This window comes from Osmerus eperlanus, chromosome 2, assembly GCF_963692335.1.
Source record: "Osmerus eperlanus chromosome 2, fOsmEpe2.1, whole genome shotgun sequence".
NCBI lineage: Eukaryota > Metazoa > Chordata > Actinopteri > Osmeriformes > Osmeridae > Osmerus > Osmerus eperlanus.
The window spans coordinates 2670208-2691468 of record NC_085019.1 but is presented as its reverse complement, the minus strand read 5'-3'; the positions used below and the strand labels follow the sequence as shown (position 1 = coordinate 2691468).

At 49.7% G+C, this 21261-nt stretch overlaps 1 protein-coding gene across 3 annotated transcripts in view; it reads right to left on the bottom strand.

Moving 5' to 3' along the window:
* The window catches only part of asic2 (acid-sensing (proton-gated) ion channel 2), a 168124-nt gene that overhangs the window by 49517 nt on the left and 97346 nt on the right, over positions 1–21261 (bottom strand). Inside the window, exon 1 of one of the 3 annotated variants that reach the window (XM_062446256.1) lies at positions 14505–16562. The exons of the other annotated variants lie outside the window; for them this stretch is intronic. Within the exon in view, the coding sequence (XP_062302240.1) occupies positions 14505–15197 (693 nt within the window). The 5' untranslated portion in view covers positions 15198–16562. Of the gene's footprint in view, positions 1–14504; positions 16563–21261 lie in introns of those variants that run through there. 3 annotated transcript variants of the gene reach the window in all.

Sequence of the window (21261 nt, the reverse complement as noted above, 5' to 3'; positions counted from 1 at the left end):
ACCCTCTTCTGAAGACACCACCCTCCCATCCACCCTCTTCTGAAGACACCGCCCTCCCATCCACCCTCTTATGAAGACACCGCCCTCCCATCCACCTGCTTCTGAAGACACCGCCCTCCCATCCACCCTCTTCTAAAGACACCGCCCTCCCATCCACCTGCTTCTGAAGACACCACCCTCCCATCCACCTGCTTCTGAAGACACCGCCCTCCCATCCACCCTCTTCTGAAGACACCACCCTCCCATCCACCCTCTTCTGAAGACACCACCCTCCCATCCACCTGCTTCTGAAGACACCACCCTCCCATCCACCTGCTTCTGAAGACACCACCCTCCCATCCACCCTCTTCTGAAGACACCACCCTCCCATCCACCTGCTTCTGAAGACACCACCCTCCCATCCACCTGCTTCTGAAGACACCACCCTCCCATCCACCCTCTTCTGAAGACACCACCCTCCCATCCACCCTCTTCTGAAGACACCACCCTCCCATCCACCCTCTTATGAAGACACCACCCTCCCATCCACCTGCTTCTGAAGACACCACCCTCCCATCCACCCTCTTCTGAAGACACCACCCTCCCATACACCCTCTTCTGAAGACACCACCCTCCCATCCACCCTCTTCTGAAGACACCACCCTCCCATCCACCTGCTTCTGAAGACACCACCCTCCCATCCACCTGCTTCTGAAGACACCACCCTCTCAGCACTCAGCTATGTACGATCCAGCACCAACCACATGTTGGAGGCTGAGGAGATGTCGAAGGGTCTTTGCAGATCGTACGAATGTGTACTTGTAATCATCTCGCTATGGGAGGTAAGACGGTACAACATTTTATATGTATATCTATTTTATATCTTACATTGTTTAGCTCTTTAGTATATTGTTTAGCTCTTCAGGATATTGTTTAGCTCTTAGTATAAGACTTTTAAAGTTGTATTTATACATTCAACATTTTCTACTTTTTATTTGATTAAGATCCGTATATGTTTATTGTATGCACCTTCCTGCCACAGTGAATTATGTGTTTGTGTTAACTTACATGGCAATAAAAACCTATTTTGATTCTGAGACACAGACACAAGAGAATAGTTTTGAATAGTTCCGTATCTCTATCAAGCAACACATCAAGGAAGGGAAAATGGCCTTTTTATAGAACCTTCTTATAATGCACTACTTTAGAAGGTGTAGGGAATGGAACTTGAAGGATCGCTAATAACACGATAATGCTTTATTGAGACTGTTCCGTGCAGTAGGTGTGTTAAAACTGGCTGAACCATTATCTAATTAGAGAGAACTACTTTATGCAACTCTGTGTGTTCCAAGTCAATTTACTCTTTGCACTTCTTCATAAATGTAATAAAAAGGAAAAGTTAAAGAGAAGGAGTTTTAATCAAGGATTCCAAGGATAGGCGACGTGACATTTAAACCCACTAATCCCACAGTAAGACGTATTTTTGTAATAATCTTAAATATGACACACGGTTCTCCCGTTACATAATACATACGCATACATTCATTTTCGCTACCACACAGACAGGTACGACACATGCTCTCGCTGTCGCTGTCGCTCTCCCTCTCGCTCTCTCTCTCTCGTGTGTAAAACCAAACACTGTTTTCTTTTTGGGTCATGAGGTCTGTTTCAATTGATGCTGAATAATTTACCGCTACAGTTTCTGACTGACTCCAATTTGAGGCCCGATGAAGAACACAAAGCCCGAGGCAGCTGGTTCATCACCGCGACGGAAAACCCGAATGATCACAGCACCTCTGTGTAGGCCCACCTAAACATTCTGAAATGTGAGAACACAGAAATAACTGTCCCCCCCCCCCCCCCCCCACACACACACACACACACACACACACACACACACACGCACACACACACACACAGACACACAGTAGGAGGGGGAGAAACAGTCCTCTCTCATCTCTCCAGTTTGCACCTGTCAGGGAGGAGAGAGACAGAGGGACAGGGCAGCAGGCCAGGCCAGTCCAGACCTCCACTCCACATGCATGCTGAGGACTTCTAGAGGAAAGCTACAGGAGAGGGGCAGCAGGCAACAGTGGGAGGTTGATGCCGTGGTGGCTTCTGCCTCTGGCTTCGACAAAACGCCACAGAGGGAGGCACCTGTAACCCCGTGTTACATGGTATATTCGATCAAGCTCATTTGCTGCAGAGAAACATGCTGGCTGCCTGTGAGGCTAGCCCGCAGAGGGAGGACAGGGGAGAGTGGGACAGGGGAGAGGAGGACAGGGGAGAGGAGGACAGGGGAGAGGGGGACAGGGGAGAGGGGGACAGGGGAGAGGGGGACAGGGGAGAGGAGGACAGGGGAGAGGGGGACAGGAGAGAGGGGGACAGGGGAGAGGGGGACAGGGGAGAGGAGGACAGGGGAGAGGGGGACAGGAGAGAGGGGGACAGGGGAGAGGGGGACAGGAGAGAGGGGGACAGGAGAGAGGGGGACAGGGGAGAGGGGGACAGGGGAGAGGGGGATAGGAGAGAGGGGGACAGGAGAGAGGGGGACAGGGGAGAGGAGGACAGGGGAGAGGGGGACAGGGGAGAGGGGGACAGGGGAGAGGGGGACAGGAGAGAGGGGGACAGGAGAGAGGGGGACAGGAGAGAGGGGGACAGGGGAGAGGAGGACAGGGGAGAGGGGGACAGGGGAGAGGGGGACAGGGGAGAGGAGGACAGGAGAGAGGGGGACAGGAGAGAGGGGGACAGGGGAGAGGAGGACAGGGGAGAGGGGGACAGGAGAGAGGGGGACAGGAGAGAGGGGGACAGGGGAGAGGGGGACAGGGGAGAGGGGGACAGGAGAGAGGGGGGACAGGGGAGAGGGGGCAGGGGAGAGGGGGGACAGGAGAGAGGGGGGACAGGAGAGAGGGGGACAGGAGAGAGGGGGACAGGGGAGAGGGGGACAGGAGAGAGGGGGAGAGGGGGACAGGAGAGAGGGGGACAGGGGGGACAGGGGAGAGGGGGACAGGGGGACAGGGGAGAGGGGGGACAGGGGGAGGCAGGATGTGGGAGACGTGGGAAAGCTACTGTAGGAGGGGAGGACGGAGGATCGGGGACGAGGTGGGGAATGCACCACTGGCTTTCAAGACCGCAGGGCATACTGCCGGCTGACGTCTCCCTGGTTACAGGTTCCTGAGGACATCATGGGGTGGTTTTAACTGCAGGAGGCAGTTTTGAAGATGAAAATAGCTGACAGTGTGACAGTTGATAAATGACACCTTGTATGAAGAGACATGTTTTTAGATTCTTATTCACAGGGGGAGGGAAACTCGATAATGGATAGCAGAGTGCTTTCTGACCTTCTGGCATATTCTCAACATGTTTCAACAGTCTTTTTGTTTTCAATTTTTCTGTTTTCTGCTCTCTTTCAGTGTATAGTACAAACTGTGTACAACAACATCTCTATTGGGTCACAACTTGTAAACAATTAAGCTTTAATCAGCCCCACTTGAAATTTTTTTTTTACAATCACTAAAGCAATGTTTCTCCATGAGACATTTTGATTAAAAACATCTCTTACTCTGCTATTGGATGGTTCTTAGACATTGAAACAGAATGTCTAATGTTTTTGTCATACACTTTACAATGTAAACATTGTCATTACCTCTTCAAACAGCAAATTAGTATTTTTAGTTTTGTTTGTAACGAGGCTGTTTCATCATGCTAATTTTCATTCAAACAATGAATTTTCTAACAACCACTTATCTAAATTGTAGTCTTAGCGAGAGAATCTCTCAAATGAGTGTAATATGTATTCATATTTATAATTTGATCCAATAACACTTTAAGAATAAGAATGTCTCATTTTACTGTTCTTATAGAGCCGCTTCTACTTACAAAATCAATGAGGCCATAGACCAGTTGCCCTGCATTGTCACATCTGCATTACTACTATCTTATTATTATCTGTTTAGTGTTCTTGCTCCCTTTGTAGCAGACACAGCTACTGGACTTCAGTGACCCAGTCCTATTAAGGATATTTGATAAGACTAAGATTAGATCTTACAGATTTCATGGGTGAATCCATGCAGTAGAAACAGTGTAGGTCTCAACACTAGAACATCACCCTCCAGAGGGACTGCATCTCAGTCTGAACGTCAGCACACTTTTGAAAGAAAAAGACGATAAGGAGAAAGAACCTCAGAATGACATTTCAGACAGAAAAATTTGACTTTTTCTGTAGCAATGCGCTCCGTTCTATTTATTTGTGTAAGTAATCGTATTTCAGCAGGTGATCAAGGCCGCATTTTCAAAGGTCTGGGTTTGAATCCGCTAGTGTGGATGGAGTGTCAGAGCTTCTTTAGAAAGCAGTCGTCTGGCAAGGCCCGGGAGAGACCGCTGTCAGTCTCTGTTTTAGCACCTCCAGGGGAGCGTGGACACATGACCCCTCTAATCCCCCCTGCCAAGAGGGAAGAGATTGCAAAAAAAGAAGATGGGGATAGAAGTAATACACAGCATGGCAAGGGAGGGAGATGGGTAGCGAGAGAGAGAGAGAGAGAGAGAGAGCGAGAGAGACAGAGAGAGGGACAGAGGGACAGAGGGAGAGAGAGAGAGAGGGACAGAGGGAGAGAGAGAGAGGGACAGAGGGAGAGAGAGAGAGAGAGAGAGAGAGAGAGAGAGAGAGACAGAGACAGAGAAAGACACAGACACAGACACAGACAAAGAAAGAAAGAAAGAAAGGGAGAGGGAGAGACAGTGTGTGTGAGAGAGCAAGAGAGAAAGCGAGAGCGAGCGAGAGAGAGCGTGTCAGCACCTCAGACTGAGATCAGCCTCCACCAACAACACTCCATTGAGAACAATTAGCTTCTGGAGCTTCACCTGCCTGCTAGACTGGCTCTGTATACCCTGTCTGTCTCTCTGTTCCCTGCCAGATCGAGCCAGGGTTTTACGTCTCTCCAGCGTTTACTGGTGTTGGATTCCTGTTCAGACCCCCGGCTGTTTCTGATCCCGATTCTGCCTGTAGGTCTGGGATTCTGTGTTTGGTTTGTTAACCGTTGCCTGTCCCTGTAATCTGAGCCTGCCAGCCTTTTTTATTCCTATTATTGTGGACCTGATTAAATCCTCAACATATTCAATCTGCTTTGGTTTTAGACTGAGTCCCTTTTGCTTTGTACCTGACAGAGTGCGTGTGAGAGAGAGAAAGAGAGAGAGAATCCCCTATTGAATCACAGTATCTTCGCCGTTATCTTTCCTCAGCCGATAGCGAGGTTATTCCACTCAAACTGACTAGATAAGACATCACTAACTGGAAAGTAGCCATAAGGTTAGACAGGCAACAGACAGATGGAGGAGACGCGTCAAGTGAGGACTGGAGAGAGAAGCACCGAGACAGACTACAAGGACAAGAAGCTGGGTCACTCACCGATACACAGACCGCTCAGCCTACCTCCGCTCAACACACATGCGTGGGCATAGAGGGAAGCTTGAGGTTGCTAGGCAGTGGACAACATGCCCCCCCCCCCCCCCCCGCCCGTTCTTGATTACTTCTCCTCCCTCTCCAGAATGCAGCCCCCCCCCCCACCCTTACCTCCTCCAGCCCACCTGTGCCATCGCTCAGGTTCCACCCCGGCACCCCACGCCTCCACGTTCAGCCCGGTCACACCCAGATGACCCCGGCTCTGGCTCTTTCCCTCTCTCGTCCACAGAGCACACAGGAGGAGTGTGACGCAGCTCGGCTGAAATAACCAACGTTATCATGGAGGACAGCTGCATGGCAGAGTCTCTGCCCTCCCTGTCCTCTGCCCGGGCCCTCTGGGGGGCGCAGGCCCCGCCTACCCTTCACAAGGACAGCCGGGGCCTGCGCCCCCGCTCCTCTCTGACGTGGGAGCTCGCTGCAAATCACGGGAGCCTCAGGGGAGGTGGAGAGGTGACACACAGCGAGGGGGGAAGGGAGGAGGACACGGGGAGGTGAGGGAGGTGACGTTTTTCAGGAAAGAACATTGAGTGAGTACAGCCCCTTCCCTGTCAAGGGTCTACTGTTTGTTTCCGTTTCAGGATGGAAGGCAGGCGATCCCTGATCCGCGAGCACAATTTAGACTCTAGTTTTGTGTCAAATTCTACCCTTATTTTACACCTCACACCCACCTAACCCCCTACACGTCCACTGCCCACACATCCACTCACTGCACCACGGTTTATTCGGACTGTCCAATCCCAATGTTACTTTTGTTAGTATTTTTAGATCGAAAATATCCTTCTTTCCCCCCTTACACCCGTGCCTCGTCTCTCTCCTTGTCACTTCCAATGAGTCGGTTGTGACACTACCGTGTGGCTGGACTGCCATCTCGCTCAGCTTCCTATCCTGTCACCTGCAGCCTTGGCACAGCCGTAGGAGCAGATGCTCCTTCGATGGGATTTCAGTACAGCGTATCTCAGACTTGCCGTCTTTGTCAGGCGTCCAGGTGAAGCTGAACCTGCCCCATCTGCCCCATCTGCTCCAGCAGCACAGCTGCACCACACAGGACCACGGTCGCCTGGCACCAGACGGAGCCTCGCCGAGGAGGTGAGTCTTTCATCCCTGGCAGAGTTCCATGCCGGTCTTCATGCTGACATATGTGGCAGTGCAGGCGGAGGAGGGCATGATTACCGCCTGGCAACAGGACGGCAGGGAGACACGAATGTGGATCAACACCCCTTTGCTCATGAATCATTTAAACCATTCTGACTGACATATTCAAGCCACTAGCTCCCTTCTCGGATTTTGGTCTCTTTACGAAAGATGTGTTGAATGTGTTTCTTGTAGTGCCCGAATTCGGAGAAGCAAAATAATGAACGTTGCGTGTCTTTCAAATTTCCTGTACACTGGCTTCTCTCTTTCTCTCTCTCTTTGTGAATCTCGTTGGGTTTCCCCCAGCCAGGTGTTAGTGGGTCAGGTGCGGATCTTCTCTTCATCTCTAGCCTTACCGTCAGGCACAAAGGAGCCCGAACAAAGTCTGTGTTATCTCTGGCCTCTTACCGTCAGGCCCATCGCACCTTTTTAATGAGAGAGAAGAAAAGAGCGAGCTTCTATTCAGAAAAAATAAGAAAAAAAGAATGAGAATACATCTGTTCATTTTGAGGCCGCTCCCACATCCACACACGCAAACCAACACTACCGGGCACAGAAGGAGCTCCCACCAATCACAGTCCCTTTTCCCATCGCCCATGAAGGATGGCCCGTGGGGATCCGGGTAATGGGCCGACGCCACCTGTGCTGGCAATGCCAGGGACACAATGGTGACAAGTGTCTGGGGGGGGGGGGGGGCAATGTGCGGGTCTGTTCTGCTGTCTCACCCGTCATTGGCCCTCCTACCATGTGGTGCGTTCTCCTTGCTGGGACCGTTGCTTGCACGTAACTCCCAATTCCCTTGTCTTGTCTCACAGGAAAGTATGAGTTACCGGAACAGGCGCATGTGAGACGCTGTCCTGGGTCTAGTTTAGAGAGCAGGCTATTGTGTGAGTCCATTCAGATGTGTTGCTAATGTGTGTTTGTTGAAAATGGGTCGTGTCCTCTGCCTGTGTGGTTTGCAAGGGAAGCATTGTGCACCTGACAGCTTGAAATGTATAATTACTATTCAAAAGGATGCATCAATTCACTTTGGAATGCCAGCTTCAAAACCACAAACAGCTAATATGCATGGATACACACTTTACGCACGCATGCACACACACGCACACACACACACAGCAGATAAACCGATGGATAACACACAACAGAAGACCCAACTTGAGAGCCTCTGTGTGCTCCTCTATCCAGGGTTCATTTCACAGTCGGCTGATCCTTGATCCGTCAGATTCTCACACCCCTCCGCTAATGTTCAGATCCTGGGTCAGGTCCAACTGCAGCTCCTACACACACGCTTTGTTCTACCAGGACAGAAATATCTGCAAGGTTGACGTTATCATGTCTGTTAAATACATTGAATTGGTCAAGTCAAACCCAATCTAAAATAAAAGTTGTTTTGTGGCTACTTTGGCTCCTGAACCATTGCTCACATACCTTTTGTATCAGGCTGGGCGTGAGAAAAGCACTAGCAGGTTCAGAGCACCCAGGAAGAGGCATGGGAGGTGGACTAGCTGTGAGGATGGCTCTGTGTTTACATTATTCATAAAGAAACTCAATGAAAGGCACACAACAGCGCCACGCTCAACGTGTTAAATTATTGAAGGAAACCAAGATCTCAGGGAGGCCCCTCTCTTTTTCATCTTGCTCAGGTTAACTCTCCAGAGCGTGGCTGTTCTTTGTTTTCTCTTTTACTATCCACGCCCCCCCCCCCCCCCTCGGTTTTTCTCCCCCATCTCAAAAACACTTTCTTTCAACCTCAACTTTTGCTCCTAGCGCCTCCATTTCTCGTTCCTCTTGGCGAGGAATTGAAACATTTCAACATGGAGTCAGGTGGCTAGGCGGGGAGGGAGTCGGGCTAGTAATCTGAAGGTTGCCAGTTCGATTCCCGGCCGTGCAAAATGACGTTGTGTCCTTGGGCACCCTACTTGCTTCGGGGGGAATGTCCCTGTACTTACTGTAAGTCGCTCTGGATAAGAGCGTCTGCTAAATAACTAAATGTAAATGTAACATACAACAACGCAAGGGGATTCAGAGGCAAACAGGCTTCACACGTCACATCTGAAAGTGAACTGTGCCAATAATGGACAGGTCATAAAATATGGATTAAAGGAGGCCAGATCTTGAGGCTTACCAACAGGTTTAGTAAAATACAGGAAATGTATTCTAAGTCGGAGAGCTTACATTTACATTTTTAGTCATTTAGCAGACGCTCTTATCCAGAGCGACTTACAGTAAGTACAGGGCCATTTCCCCGAGGCAAGTAGGGTGAAGTGCCTTGCCCAAGGACACAACATCAGTTGGCATGACCGGGAATCGAACTGGCAACCTTCGGATTACTAGTCCGACTCCCTCACCGCTCAGTCTCCCTGTCAGGTGGCTGAGCTGAAGCTGAGATAGACATTTTGTGTATGTTCATGTACTGTGTGTGTGTGTGTGTGCTTGTGCAAGGGTTCAGTTGCATCAGGCTGAATATGAAACCAGCCAGCATAAAAATAAAACAGCTGTAGTGAAATGTTCTGCTGATTAGCCCTCCTAGAGAGTCAGGAGAGAAGAACCATCGTCAGCCATGAATTTCAAGTTCCTTCCTACTTGTGGCAGCTGTGCTGCTCAGTGTACACATTAACTTGGTCAGAGACCAAAGTCGCTGGAGCTGAAAGCTAACTCAATCCGCCCCTACACAGATAACACCAGAAATCATACTTTACCACACAGCCAGTGAGTGTTTTTCCCAGGGGAGGGAGAAAGGTAAATCACCAGCAGTAATCTGCACTATAGAAACACTTGTTTCACGTCCTCGCATGTCAGTAGAGGTGTTTGATCCAAGTGGACACCATGGCAGCTGTCAGGTGCGGTGGAAATGCAGTGAGGTGAAATTCAATCAGCATCTATAATAGAAACATTCCATTGATGGGTTTGTGTTTTTAGCACAGGGCTCATTGTCTCCCTGCAAACTAACCTGAACATCTAGAAGCTTCCGTGTCCAATCCGTCCGGATTGCCGCCTGCACCACCACGAAGTACCAAGCACATACATTGCATTGATTTGATATGGTTTGACAGCAAACAGACATTTCCAGAGGACTGGAAATGTCTTAAACTAAACGTGTGAATCTGCTCTGGAGTGTAGGGTGAATCATATTGATTTGTATGGCCCTTTTTACAAGCACTGTAAAAAATGTGCCAAAAAGGTTGAGGTGGAAAAATTGGTTGTAGTAAAGATATGAATTGTGACGGCTCTCTGGGCCTGTCTCTGTCGCTACATGGTATTTAATGGAACATTAGTATTGTTAGTTATTAGCTACATGGTATTTAATTTAACTAGTGTCGTTTTTTATCATTTATATCTGGTAATGTGTAGACTTTTTTGTAGGAGTGTGTGTGTTTCATCTGATGTGAACGTGAATCCGTCACACACTTTCTGTGTGTGAAACAGTCAGATCCCTTTTTAGGCATTGCCTGCCGCAACCTCATTCTATCTTTTCTGATCTCCAGCATGAGGTCACGAAAACTCATCTCAGCAAACGCATGACCACCTCCCCTTCTCAAACTGGCTGTGGCTCAGGGGGTAGAGAGGGTTGTCTGTTAATCGCAAGGTTGGCGGTTCGATCCCCGACTCCTCCTAGGTCATGTGCCGAAGTATCCTTGAGCAAGACTCTGAACCCCAAGTTGCTCCCGATTGGCAGGCCGGCGCCTTGCATGGTAGCTCGCTGCCGTCGGTATGTGTGAGTGAGAGTATGAATGGGTGAATGAGAGGCAAACATTGTAAAGCGCTTTGAGTGCCGCTAAGGTAGAAAAGCGCTATATAAATGCAGTCCAGTCCATTTACCATAAGGCAGGTCAGTCACAGCCTGTGCACAGTGTGCCACAGCTCCCAAAGAGAATACTAATGGTATTCAATAGATGACAACACCTTCCATTAACTTCCCATCGCAAACAGTAACCTTTTTACATGCCTGGAGGCTTCTATGCACGTATGTAACCTCTGAACCTTGAATAACAGTGTGTGTGTGTGTGTGTATAATCTGCAGAGCCTACTGTGCTTGTTTTCAGCAGCTTGTTATCGAAGGTGCATGGCTGTGGTCAGACAGGTAGCGGCGTCGCTGGAAAGCAGCACCACAGGCATCGAAATGAGTAGCGGGCCGCTGAACATGCCACGAGGCCCTCGTATGGATCGGACTAACGGACGACAGCTTGACATGCTGGCTCCAGAAAAGCCCAGCTCTGTTAATGAGATTGCTGTGGTTCAGGCCCTTGCTCCGTCTGACTGCATGGTGTTTATCCCCGGGAAGATCGATAGTTTGTGCTGGGCTATAGAGAGTTTCCTCTGATAGGTCAAAAAGAGAGAGATCCAGGTCTGTCTTATCATCCAGGTGAGCTTCAAATGCCATGGGCCGCCCTCCCAGTGTCTGGCTGTGGGGCTGGATTGGAGGGTTGTTTAACAGAGCTCTGTTCCAAATAGAGGACAGGGGGGACAGAGCCCCAACAGAGGGGTGGAGTCCTGACTTCACTCAAGGGGTTGGCTCAACAGAAAGCACAGACCGCAAAGAAAGAAATGCTGCAAACAGATTGCATGGTTATCACAGCGAACAGAGGTGAACTGCATGTATTTTCGGGAAAACGGAGAAGCCTCGAATGACTGGCACTCCTGTCTGTGTGACGCGTTCTACAGCTAAGAAATACAAAAGGCCATAAAGGTCACTGATTTAATTTACATGAACATAAAACGTGTTTCTGAAACTGCTTGGGTGATGCTCGGTGCGAGAAGAATGCAATATTCATGAAGAACTCAAGGTCATAGGCTTATGGGCTAATCTACTAAATCATGAATGCATCCCCCCCCTCCCTGTGACTGCTGTTTGAGGTTCTTTCTCCATCAAATACACCATTAACAGCCTCATTTTACACCATCAAGAATAACATGGCTATACTGGAACTTTGGGCAAATCGCTTACATTTGACATGAATAACTAACACGTCCACACTTGCATGTCCGAGCACACACTCTCAAACACAGTCACGCATCACACAAAACACTATACATTTGTACATTAGGCGGACACTTTGATCGTAATTGGTGTACGAAAAGTGCATAATAGTCAGCGCAGCAGATATTCAAGGACTGGAAGTGAACAACTGGTGCCAGGGAACACTTTGTATTTTACAACACAGTTCAAGCACAGCACCGCATTTCAATATACAACATTCCATAATGGGATTTTACACTACTTAGTACATTGGAGACTTTGTAAGCTGTACCTTAATGGCACTAAAGGTTGGGGTCTGTAACCATTAAATGTGTCTATGACACAAAGTTTTGCAGTGCTGAGAGTGAAATAGACCTCAGCAAACTACAGCAAACACCTAATGGATTTATTGATTGGAAGGCTGTCTGGTAGTTCCTGGTCACTGTGATAGATTCAAGAGACTGGAGGCTGCAAGAGGCTAAGCAGAATTATTGCCCTCATTTATATTCCCCACCATACCACCCCATAGCCCTTTCTCTAAACCAACCATCTCTCTCCCCTCCTCTCCCGAACACACACTCTCACTCTCTTTCTCTCATTCTCTCTCCTTTTCTGTCTAGACCGCTCCCTCCACTTTGCTCTCTCTCTCTCCCTCTCCCTCACTCTCTCATTTCTGTCACTGTCTGTCTCCTTACTCTCTCTCATTCTCTATGCCCTGCCCCCCCTTCTCTCTCTCTCTCTCTCTCTCTCTCTCTCTCTCTCTCTCTCTCTCTCTCTCTCTCTCTCTCTCTCTCTCTCTCTCTGCTTTAGTTCTCTATGCCCCCCTTCTCTCTCTCTCTCTCTCTCTCTCTCTCTCTCTCTCTCTCTCTCTCTCTCTCTCTCTCTCTCTCTCTCTCTCTCTCTCTGCTTTAGTTCTCTATGCCCCCCTTCTCTCTCTCTCTCTCTCTCTCTCTCTCTCTCTCTCTCTCTCTCTCTCTCTCTCTCTCTCTCTCTCTCTCTCTCTCTCTCTCTCTCTCTCTCTCTCTCTCTCTCTCTCTCTCTCTCTCTCTCTCTCTCTCTCTCTCTTTCAGCTTTAGTTCAAAGGACTATATACTGTTAAGCCTGTCAGAACAAACTCAGGTCTCACATGTACACACTAATTTGTATAGACACGCACGCAATCACAGACTTCCACATGCACGCCCACACACGAGCACACACACACACAGACAAAAACACACACACACACACTCACTCATTTTTCCCTTCCCCTTTCTGAATATCAGTCTGACATTCAGTTATGTCCTATAGTGACACTGCTCTAAATGTAATGGTAATGAATTAGCCTGAGGGGAGTCTTTTGTTGTGATGCAGGAGTAGGCTAACGAGATTAGCCCAGACACAGAGGGCCCGTGCAAGACATCAGGCCTCCGCTTGGGAGAGAGGATAATGCGTCTCTTGGCATCTCACTGGCTCAGGAGAAAATCATCACTTCAAGTTCAGACTGATCTGAACACAAATTGACCAACCCGACCCAAAAAATGCTAAACACAAACATGTCCTGTTCGACACCCATGAAAGGTCATTGTAGCTGACAGGTACCTGAAGCAAATACACACATACACACACTGACAAAAATACAAACATGTCTATGTCGTCACTTGATGAAGGGTGCTAACCTTTAGCCACATGTACCATGAACCGTGGGTCATAAGGATGGCATGAACAGCGGAGTTTAAACAAACGCACAGTAACCCACCTCCTGAGCTAGTCTTCCAGATAGATTATACAGTATCCCTATCTGCAGATGAGTGGTTTTAAACCATTATTCCAGGGAGGTGGCCTGAGGGCATGTTCTTGATTAAGCACCGTCCACGCAGTGTGGAGCCGCCTGGTCTCACACCTCGTTACGGACGATGAGCTCGGAGATAGAAAAGCCCAATATCTGCTTCGTTACAGCCCCATTCCTGAGTGCTCAGTATAAATGCCACGTTCAAAGCTGAAACTAATGAAAGTCATCCATTTTTGATCAAGACATGGACACAGTGGGTTGGCCACGGCCACGGTACAGTAGCTTCTCTTATGAAGTGACTGGGGCGACACTCCTTTAAATGTGCCGTTAATGAAGAGACTGATAGCGTTGAGGAGCCACTGAATTTAAACGCTGATGGTTCTGTTGTAGACCGAATGTCTAATTTCAACAGATGGTGGAGTTAGAGAGTTAAGTATGAAGACTCGTGGTTGACACCTCAAAGAGCCCATACTGTAGTTCCGCAGTGCCTCTTCATACATCTGTCACACACACACACATGCTCTGGAAAACAACACACACAAACATAATGCTTCCCTCTCTATGCGTGAGTGAGTACCATTTGCTTTGAGACAACATAGCAGATAACGAGAGGAATAGAAATGAAATGCAAAAATAAAGTTTCAAAGGGTGTTTGGATTTTGGTTTCACCTCAGAGAAAACAGCTGCCACTGTCACAGTACTACACATGATCAGGGGAGCATGGAAACAGACAGACAGAGAGAGAGAGTGAAAGAGAAAGAGAGCGAGAGAGGAGAGAGAGGATGGTTGGTAAAAAGAGATGAGATGGGCGAGATCAGACGGAGTGACAAGGCAGTCCTCTGGGTTCTGGCCCACTAACAGAGATAGATTGCTTTCACAGTCAGAGACTCTAACTAAGGCCACCACATGGACCCACACCAAAACCACTGAGCTCTAAAAACCCTCAAAACTGCAGCGAGAATGTGGCCTTCTGACAAGATCTGGGGCCAAGACGACTCTCCCCTCAAGACCCATATCCACGTCAAGTGTACAATCTGTTGACCAAACTCCGAATGGGAATCCTGCTTAGAAACACATCATACACGTGGAAGGATGAAACTGTCAGGAGGACAGACGTGAGAAGAAGTTCACGGTCGGAATATCAAAGAGCGGGACTTTCCGGAGTCAGACCTGCGTTTGTGGGAGAGGGAAGGTGCTAGAAGACTTACGGAGGTGAAGTTGTGGGGCCCGCAGGGCTCCCCTCTGTATTTGCAGGACAGCAGCATGTCCTCCAGCTGGTGGCTCAGACGGTCCATAAACTCCAGGTTGGTGCCTTCAAAGTTCCTGGGGGGCAGAAACAGTCTGAAGTCGGAGAGCTTCCTGAACCAGGCCTGGTGGTCGTCCTGAAGCAGGTCCAGCACTAGGGGTCGGACGGTCCGATTGGCCAACAGCAGGCCCAGCCAGTGGCCCGCAAAGTACAGGTCGCTCTTGGTGAGCTTGTAGAGTCTGATGGGGTTGTTGTTGCAGATGGTGACGGTGGGGAAAGGCAGCTCCTTGGCCCACTCGGTGTGGATTCGCGTGTAAGTGGGGAATGAGAGCCAGTGAAGGAGGCGGTTGGAGGACCAGGACAAGAGCAGGCCCAGGGAGGTGCACAGAGCTAGCAGCCAGAAGGTTCTGTGGCCGATGGAGCCACCGGGTACACACACTTGCCGTAGGCCGTGCAGACGTGTCCTCGCCAGCAGGGTGGAGGTGATCTGAGAGAGGCCGGGCCTTACCGCAGGGCGCAGGGTGCCTCTCCTAACCACCGCAGGGGATCCCCGGCGGAGACAGTCCCCCTCCAGAGCCATGGCTGCCCACAGCGCTCCTAGAGCCCAGGGGAAGGCTTCATCTCCCAGCCAGGCCTCAGGGGCTGGGGCCCACATGGGGCTCCAGGGTCACGGTATCCCTGGCGGAGCAACCCGCTTATCGGCCCCTCTGTGCAGTCGCAGGAGTACACGCACAGCCCACTCCTCTCTGAGAGCTCCGTACACACACTCAGGCACGCAAGGACACACACTCATGCACAGTGTCTTCTGTTAGCTGTTGTCCCGAGTCTTGCTTTGCTCCCCTATTACTTATTGGCCATCCCCCTCCTGGTATCTGTCCTCTTAGTCAACTTGGGTTGCTTGACCTGAGACCACTCCACTCATTCGACTCGGCAGAAAAAAAGCGGCCAAGCAAATCTGCTCCGAGCGAGGTGGCTTCCGTATGAGCGACTCCGGCATCCAACACGGTTAGTGTGACAGAACGAGACAGAGAGAGACAGAGAGAAGGAGGGAGGGAGGGAGGGAGGAGAGGGGGAGGAATTGGGAGGGAGGAGCAGAGGAGGAGTGAAAGCGAAAGGAGGGGGGCGGGGGAGAGGAGGAGGAGGAGACGAGCTAAGCAGCAGTGACCAAAATAGGAAAGAGCACGTAGGGAGAGGAGGTGAAGGGAAGAGAGCAGGGAGCAAAGAGTCTCTAGGGCTGGAGCCGGGCGCTTGCCGGGGTCTGTCAGGGAGCGACTGGTCCTCTGCGTCGACGCTGCTCTGTGGAGGCTGCTGCCTGTTCAGACCTGGGCTCTGCGATCCCCTCGTCACCCCGCTCACCCTCACACACCAGCACGCAGCGGCCAGCGGCCCCGGTCGTTACCATGCCACCGGCAGAGCGAGCGGCCATGCATGCCTAATTGCGTTCGTTAACCTCGCTCGTTCGTTTTCGTCTCCGACGCTCTCTGTAATCTCACTTATACCTTCTTGACTTGCATGCCTCCCCTCTCGCCATCTGTCACTCCTTCGCCTCTCTCCTTTTTCTCCTTCTCTCTTCTTCTTCCTTTTTTTTTGGGGGGGGGGGGGCGGGAGGACTGTTGTGCCCTGTTGGTGACCGCGCGCTCCTCAGTCCCAAGACTTCTAAAAGCCACACGCAAACACCCTCTCTCACAGCCTAGAGAGACGCACGGGCACTCACACTGCAATCGACCGCAGACTACCGAAGCAGATGCGTGTTCTGTCAGGGTCCAATCTAAGGATCAAGCTCTCTCTCTCGCTCTCCTGTCCTTCCTTTATCTCCCCTGTTCGTCCTCTTCGTTTTCTTTCTCGGAAAACGACGTTGGGTCTAATCCCAATATTTGTGCTGTTTTCCCTCTTCTCAAAAGCACTGGTCTTTCTAAATGAGATTCATCAACTTGCCCTCACGCACCTCCGCGTCTTCCCCCTATGCCAATCAAACCTTGTGAACTAGCTCCACCCCACGACGCTCTCCCCCCTCCTCCTCTTCATGCACATGCACGCTCGCACGGCCCCCACCTCTCTCCTCTGGCTACGGATCAACGGCTGTCCCACAGGCGACGCACTTTCCTCTCTTTAGCCCGATCCGTCCGCTGTTCCTCCCTCCCTCCCCCCGCTCCGTGAGCGTTCCTCTGTGCTCCTCGGGTTTTGCCGTGTTCCCGCCGCGAGGTAGTCTGCCTGCTCCTTAAGCTCTCCTCCGGTCTGCTCGCGTTTCTCCGGCAGCTTGTCCTTTCTGCGCTCCGCTCCTCCTGCGTCTCAGTTCCCTCCACACAGCCACAGAGCCAGCCGGCGATGAGAGCGGCTGTCTCTCAGAGCGCTGATCCCCCCCACCACCCTCCCTCTCCTCACTCCCCTCCCCTCTCTCCACAACCCCCCCCCCTCCCCCCCATTGTTTCTCTGCGGCGACGAAACACACCACTCGTTACCAGAGCACATTGGGAGACCGGGCGAATGTGTTTGAGCACGTTTGTGCATTCGTGTGTGTCTTAATTTTTTGACTCATTTTTCCATCTTTACTTCTTGTCCTGTTTGTTTCATGATTTTAGTTCTCTTTCTTCCCACGATAGATGAAAACGCAAATAGCCAGGTTATTTTGTAACCAACATCATTACCCTTATGTAGTGTTTACTGTAAGATACTGAGACATTTACAAAAAGATGTAAACTGTTCAGGAAGTCAATTGTATTAAAAAGGATTTGCAACTTCAAAACTTGTTGGTTCGAATCCCGGCTGTGCAAAAAATGGCTGTGCCAAATTACGAAATGTAAATGTAAATACCAGCCAACACTCACAACCAATGTTGTGGCTTCAAGTTTGCGTTCAACACTTCCCCTTCACTTCTGTGCTTTTATTTCAATTATACATTTACATTTAGTCATTTATCAGGCGCTCTTATCCAGAGCGACTTACAGTAAGTACAGGTACATTCCCCCGAGGCAAGTATGGTGAAGTGCCTTGCCCAAGGACACAACGTTATTTAGCACGGCTGGGAATCGAACCGGCAACCTTCTTATTACTAGCCCGATTCCCTAACCGCTTAGCCACCTGACTCCCTGCACTTTTAACCTGTGTGTTCACTCTGTGAAGCTTCCCTTAGCCTATTAGTATTTAGAAAAGTGTCAAACAAGCTCCGTACAAGTATTTTTATGATAATTATTAGTGCAAATTAAATATGACAATGCATAAGTGTCAAAATAAGATAAGATTAAACTTTATTAAACCCCAGGCAGGGAACTGATGCACGGAACAGTGTTGTGAAATACTCAAACTCCATAATTATGAAACTGTTTTAGTATCACAGAATACTTCCAATAACACAATGGCCGAGATTTTTGAAGCGCAGACCACATTAGGGTATTGTCTAATGCTCGGGTAGTTCGGGGCGCAATTTAAATAACTGGGTATCTTGCTCAAGCAATTTATGTGGAAGTTCCAGACCAGCTCAACCATGATGGTGCTACAGTATAATTGAATAATTGAGTAATTTGGCTGGTCCTTATAACCACACAACCATGACCTAAGGTGCACGGCGTTGGGTGAAAAGAAGTGATTTACTCTGTAGAGATATAAAAAAAACTTAAATTCACTGAGGATGAGAAGTTGCAGAGATACAAAAAATATATATATAAATCTACGCAAAACACATCTGACGGAGTCAAAATACCGAACGCTCCGAGCGCCATGAGACGTCTGCGAGACCAAAGAGTGGCCGCATGGCAGCGTTCGGTGCTCTTAAGAGAATTAGCAAAGAGGCAGACTAATTCGCTAATGCCTTCCTAGAGTATCCACTGGTCTTCATTTGCTAAAGGCGAGTCAAGCATCACTCCATTGCTGATGTGGGTTCTGTCATGCTCTTAATTGATTTGCTTCACGCTGCATGTTCTAGGAGCGGAGGAGGAAGCACGCGGCTCAAACTGCCTCATTATCAACCTGAGAAAGACCTTGTCTACTTGCCTCCTCTCTGTGACTCACCCGGGCTAAGTCAACTGTGGCAGGCTGTACGAAGTACCAAGTACAAACGACAACAAAGATAGATACATGTCTCATATGCAGCATGTTTGCATAGCGTGAGGGTCTGACAAACAGAAAGGAGTCGTAAAAAACATGCCCTAAAAGGACCTTGACCGTCTAAAACTCTACACCCCGTCAGAATACAGAGCATGAATAATCCAACAATACATAATGCATTCTGTATCAACAATGCAACCACCAACACAACAACATCTGAAAAGTCAAGGACATTTGACTACACCTCCATTATATGCACAGATATCCCCTCAAGTATAACATAACACTACCTTTGACTCCATTCAAAGCCTTTGTTTCTCCCAGTGGATGCATGATTGAAAACAATATAATTGGCCGGGAATCTAATGAAAGAGCAGTTCTATGGTAAAGAGTAGAATATAGGATAGGGGCCGCTTATATATAACGTAATGCAGCATTCGCAAGTCTGAAACATCAGGATGATCAGAGTTTAATTGGAAATAAGACAGTGATGACACAGCGCATTTTTTGCCGTGACCAATTTACTTGGAAGACTCCCCCCCCCCCTTCATCAACAACATTTTCCAGGATCCATAGATGCATAATCACGCTGATAGAGTATAATGCAACAAATATCACAAGCATAACATTATCCCCTCTGAATAGTGCAGAGCCCGTACACACACACACACACAGACACACTCCTCTACAAAGGCACAGAGCTGTGACAAGTAGGACCGATTGCATTTCAGCATCCTCCTGAACAATCTCAAGCGCATAATGAGAAGACTTGTAGCTGTGCGAGCCTCGTCTCCGTCCAGCGCGGTGAGGTGGGCGACACGGAGAGGGGATGGAACACAAGGAGTTGGGGTGAAACAGGGCACGTACTGCCACGCTGATCCATCCATCACATCTTCAGCACGACCCGTTGACACCAATAGCAGGCGATCAACCCGTTTTTGGGGGGAATTTTTAATGAATTTTAATCCGCGTGTTGTCACACCTGTCGAGGAGAAAAATGGCTGTTTGCAGGATTGCAGCCAAGGCACGTCTGGTGCTTGTGTAGCGGATTCATCTTTAGCTGAGCGGGGGGGTGGGGGGTGGGGTCCCTTACTTCATAGCCTGCCCTTGGGATCAGCTGCTGGGGAGGCTCCCATGGCTGTCTCTGGGTCCCTGTCCTCGAGGGGCCATCAGTGGCTGTCAGTCTCTGGAATGAGCTTTAACCAGGTCTCATAACAGAGGCGGCAGGGCAGGGGAGCAGTTCATTAAATCCTCCAGCTGCTGTTTTGTCTCTGATAACATGTCCCACGGCAGCAATCACATCACGCAGTGAAGTCAATAGCAGTGATGCGGTTGGTGTTGATTTTGCATCCCCCCCTAAGACTTATTCCCAACTGCAATTCCACGGTTCTCTCTGCTGATGTGTGTTCAGTCATGACCTAGGAGGTAGCTATAAACATAAACACAGACCCCTGACCTAGCTTTTCAATCACCAATATATGAAATCACAGTATGCAACCCCCCCCCTTCCCTTCCCCCTCACCCCACCCACCCACCCACCTGCCCCCCCCCCCCCCCCCCCCCGCAGCACCACCATCCATCTGGCTGAGGCCGAAGAGGGGGGCTGGACACTGGCCATCGAGGAGAGCGCGGCTCAGGAGCCGTGGTGGCACGCAGCGACTCAACTGCGACTTTGCCCGAGGCGGGCGGGGGCGAAGGAACAGGGACGGTGGCCGCAGCGAGCCTGTAGGGGCTCCAGAGACTGTGGGGTGTCGTTACTGTGCGGTTATGAAAGCTTTGGATGACACCAGCCAGACCTCTGGCTGAACCTGTCGAAGAGCAGCTGACTCACTGGAGGGGGCTGAGGGCAAGAGGAGGGATGCAGTGCTCTGAGGACGACACACGCCGGAATGTTCCCTTTGAGGGCATCCCGTCTACACTTAAGCCTCTCTGTTCCTGGTGCTTCTGTGCTTGTATTTCAACTATTGCTGGTGCCGGTGTAGTAATGATCATATCGATCTGAACCTCACCCCCCCCCCCCAGACAGGGGCGGTTTGCAGTCACCCCCACCCCCCCTGCCCTTTCCAGCTCCCTGCAGCCCCTCTACCTACTTTGACAAACCAAGTCACGATGTAGCAGGCACACTCCTCCGACCTTTTGGAAACCAGCACAAGGGTAACTTTACTGGAAGAGGAAATGCTGAGAGCACCACTCAGACTTTCTGAACACTTAAGACCAATTCATGTCCCTGCAGACAAGTGTGGTACGGCACGTTTCAGGCTAAATTGACATCAATCACACTTTTTGTGTGTGTGTGTGTGATGCAGACAACGTCTTGCGCCTCCTAAACTTGGGGTGGTTTTCAAAGTACAGTTATATTTTGTCACACTGGCTTCCAGTGATAGTTTCTGGCACTGGTGCACAGAATGTTGCCAAACGAGGCAGGCGTGAAGACTATTCGGGCGTGGCAACGGAAGTGCTTTACTTAAAAAACGCTACACTTGATGTTTGTGTTAGGTCTGCCCAATTTAAATCACAGCATGGGACTTTAATAATTTATTAAGAGCAGAGTGGCTAGAGAGGAAGTCAGCTTGTTGACTGTTCATTGGCTGACTGACAGGAAATGCTTCTTTGAGTTCTGGAGAAGTATCCTACAATCATTCAGATGTGTGTATGCATGTGTTCAGCTTGTCAGATGA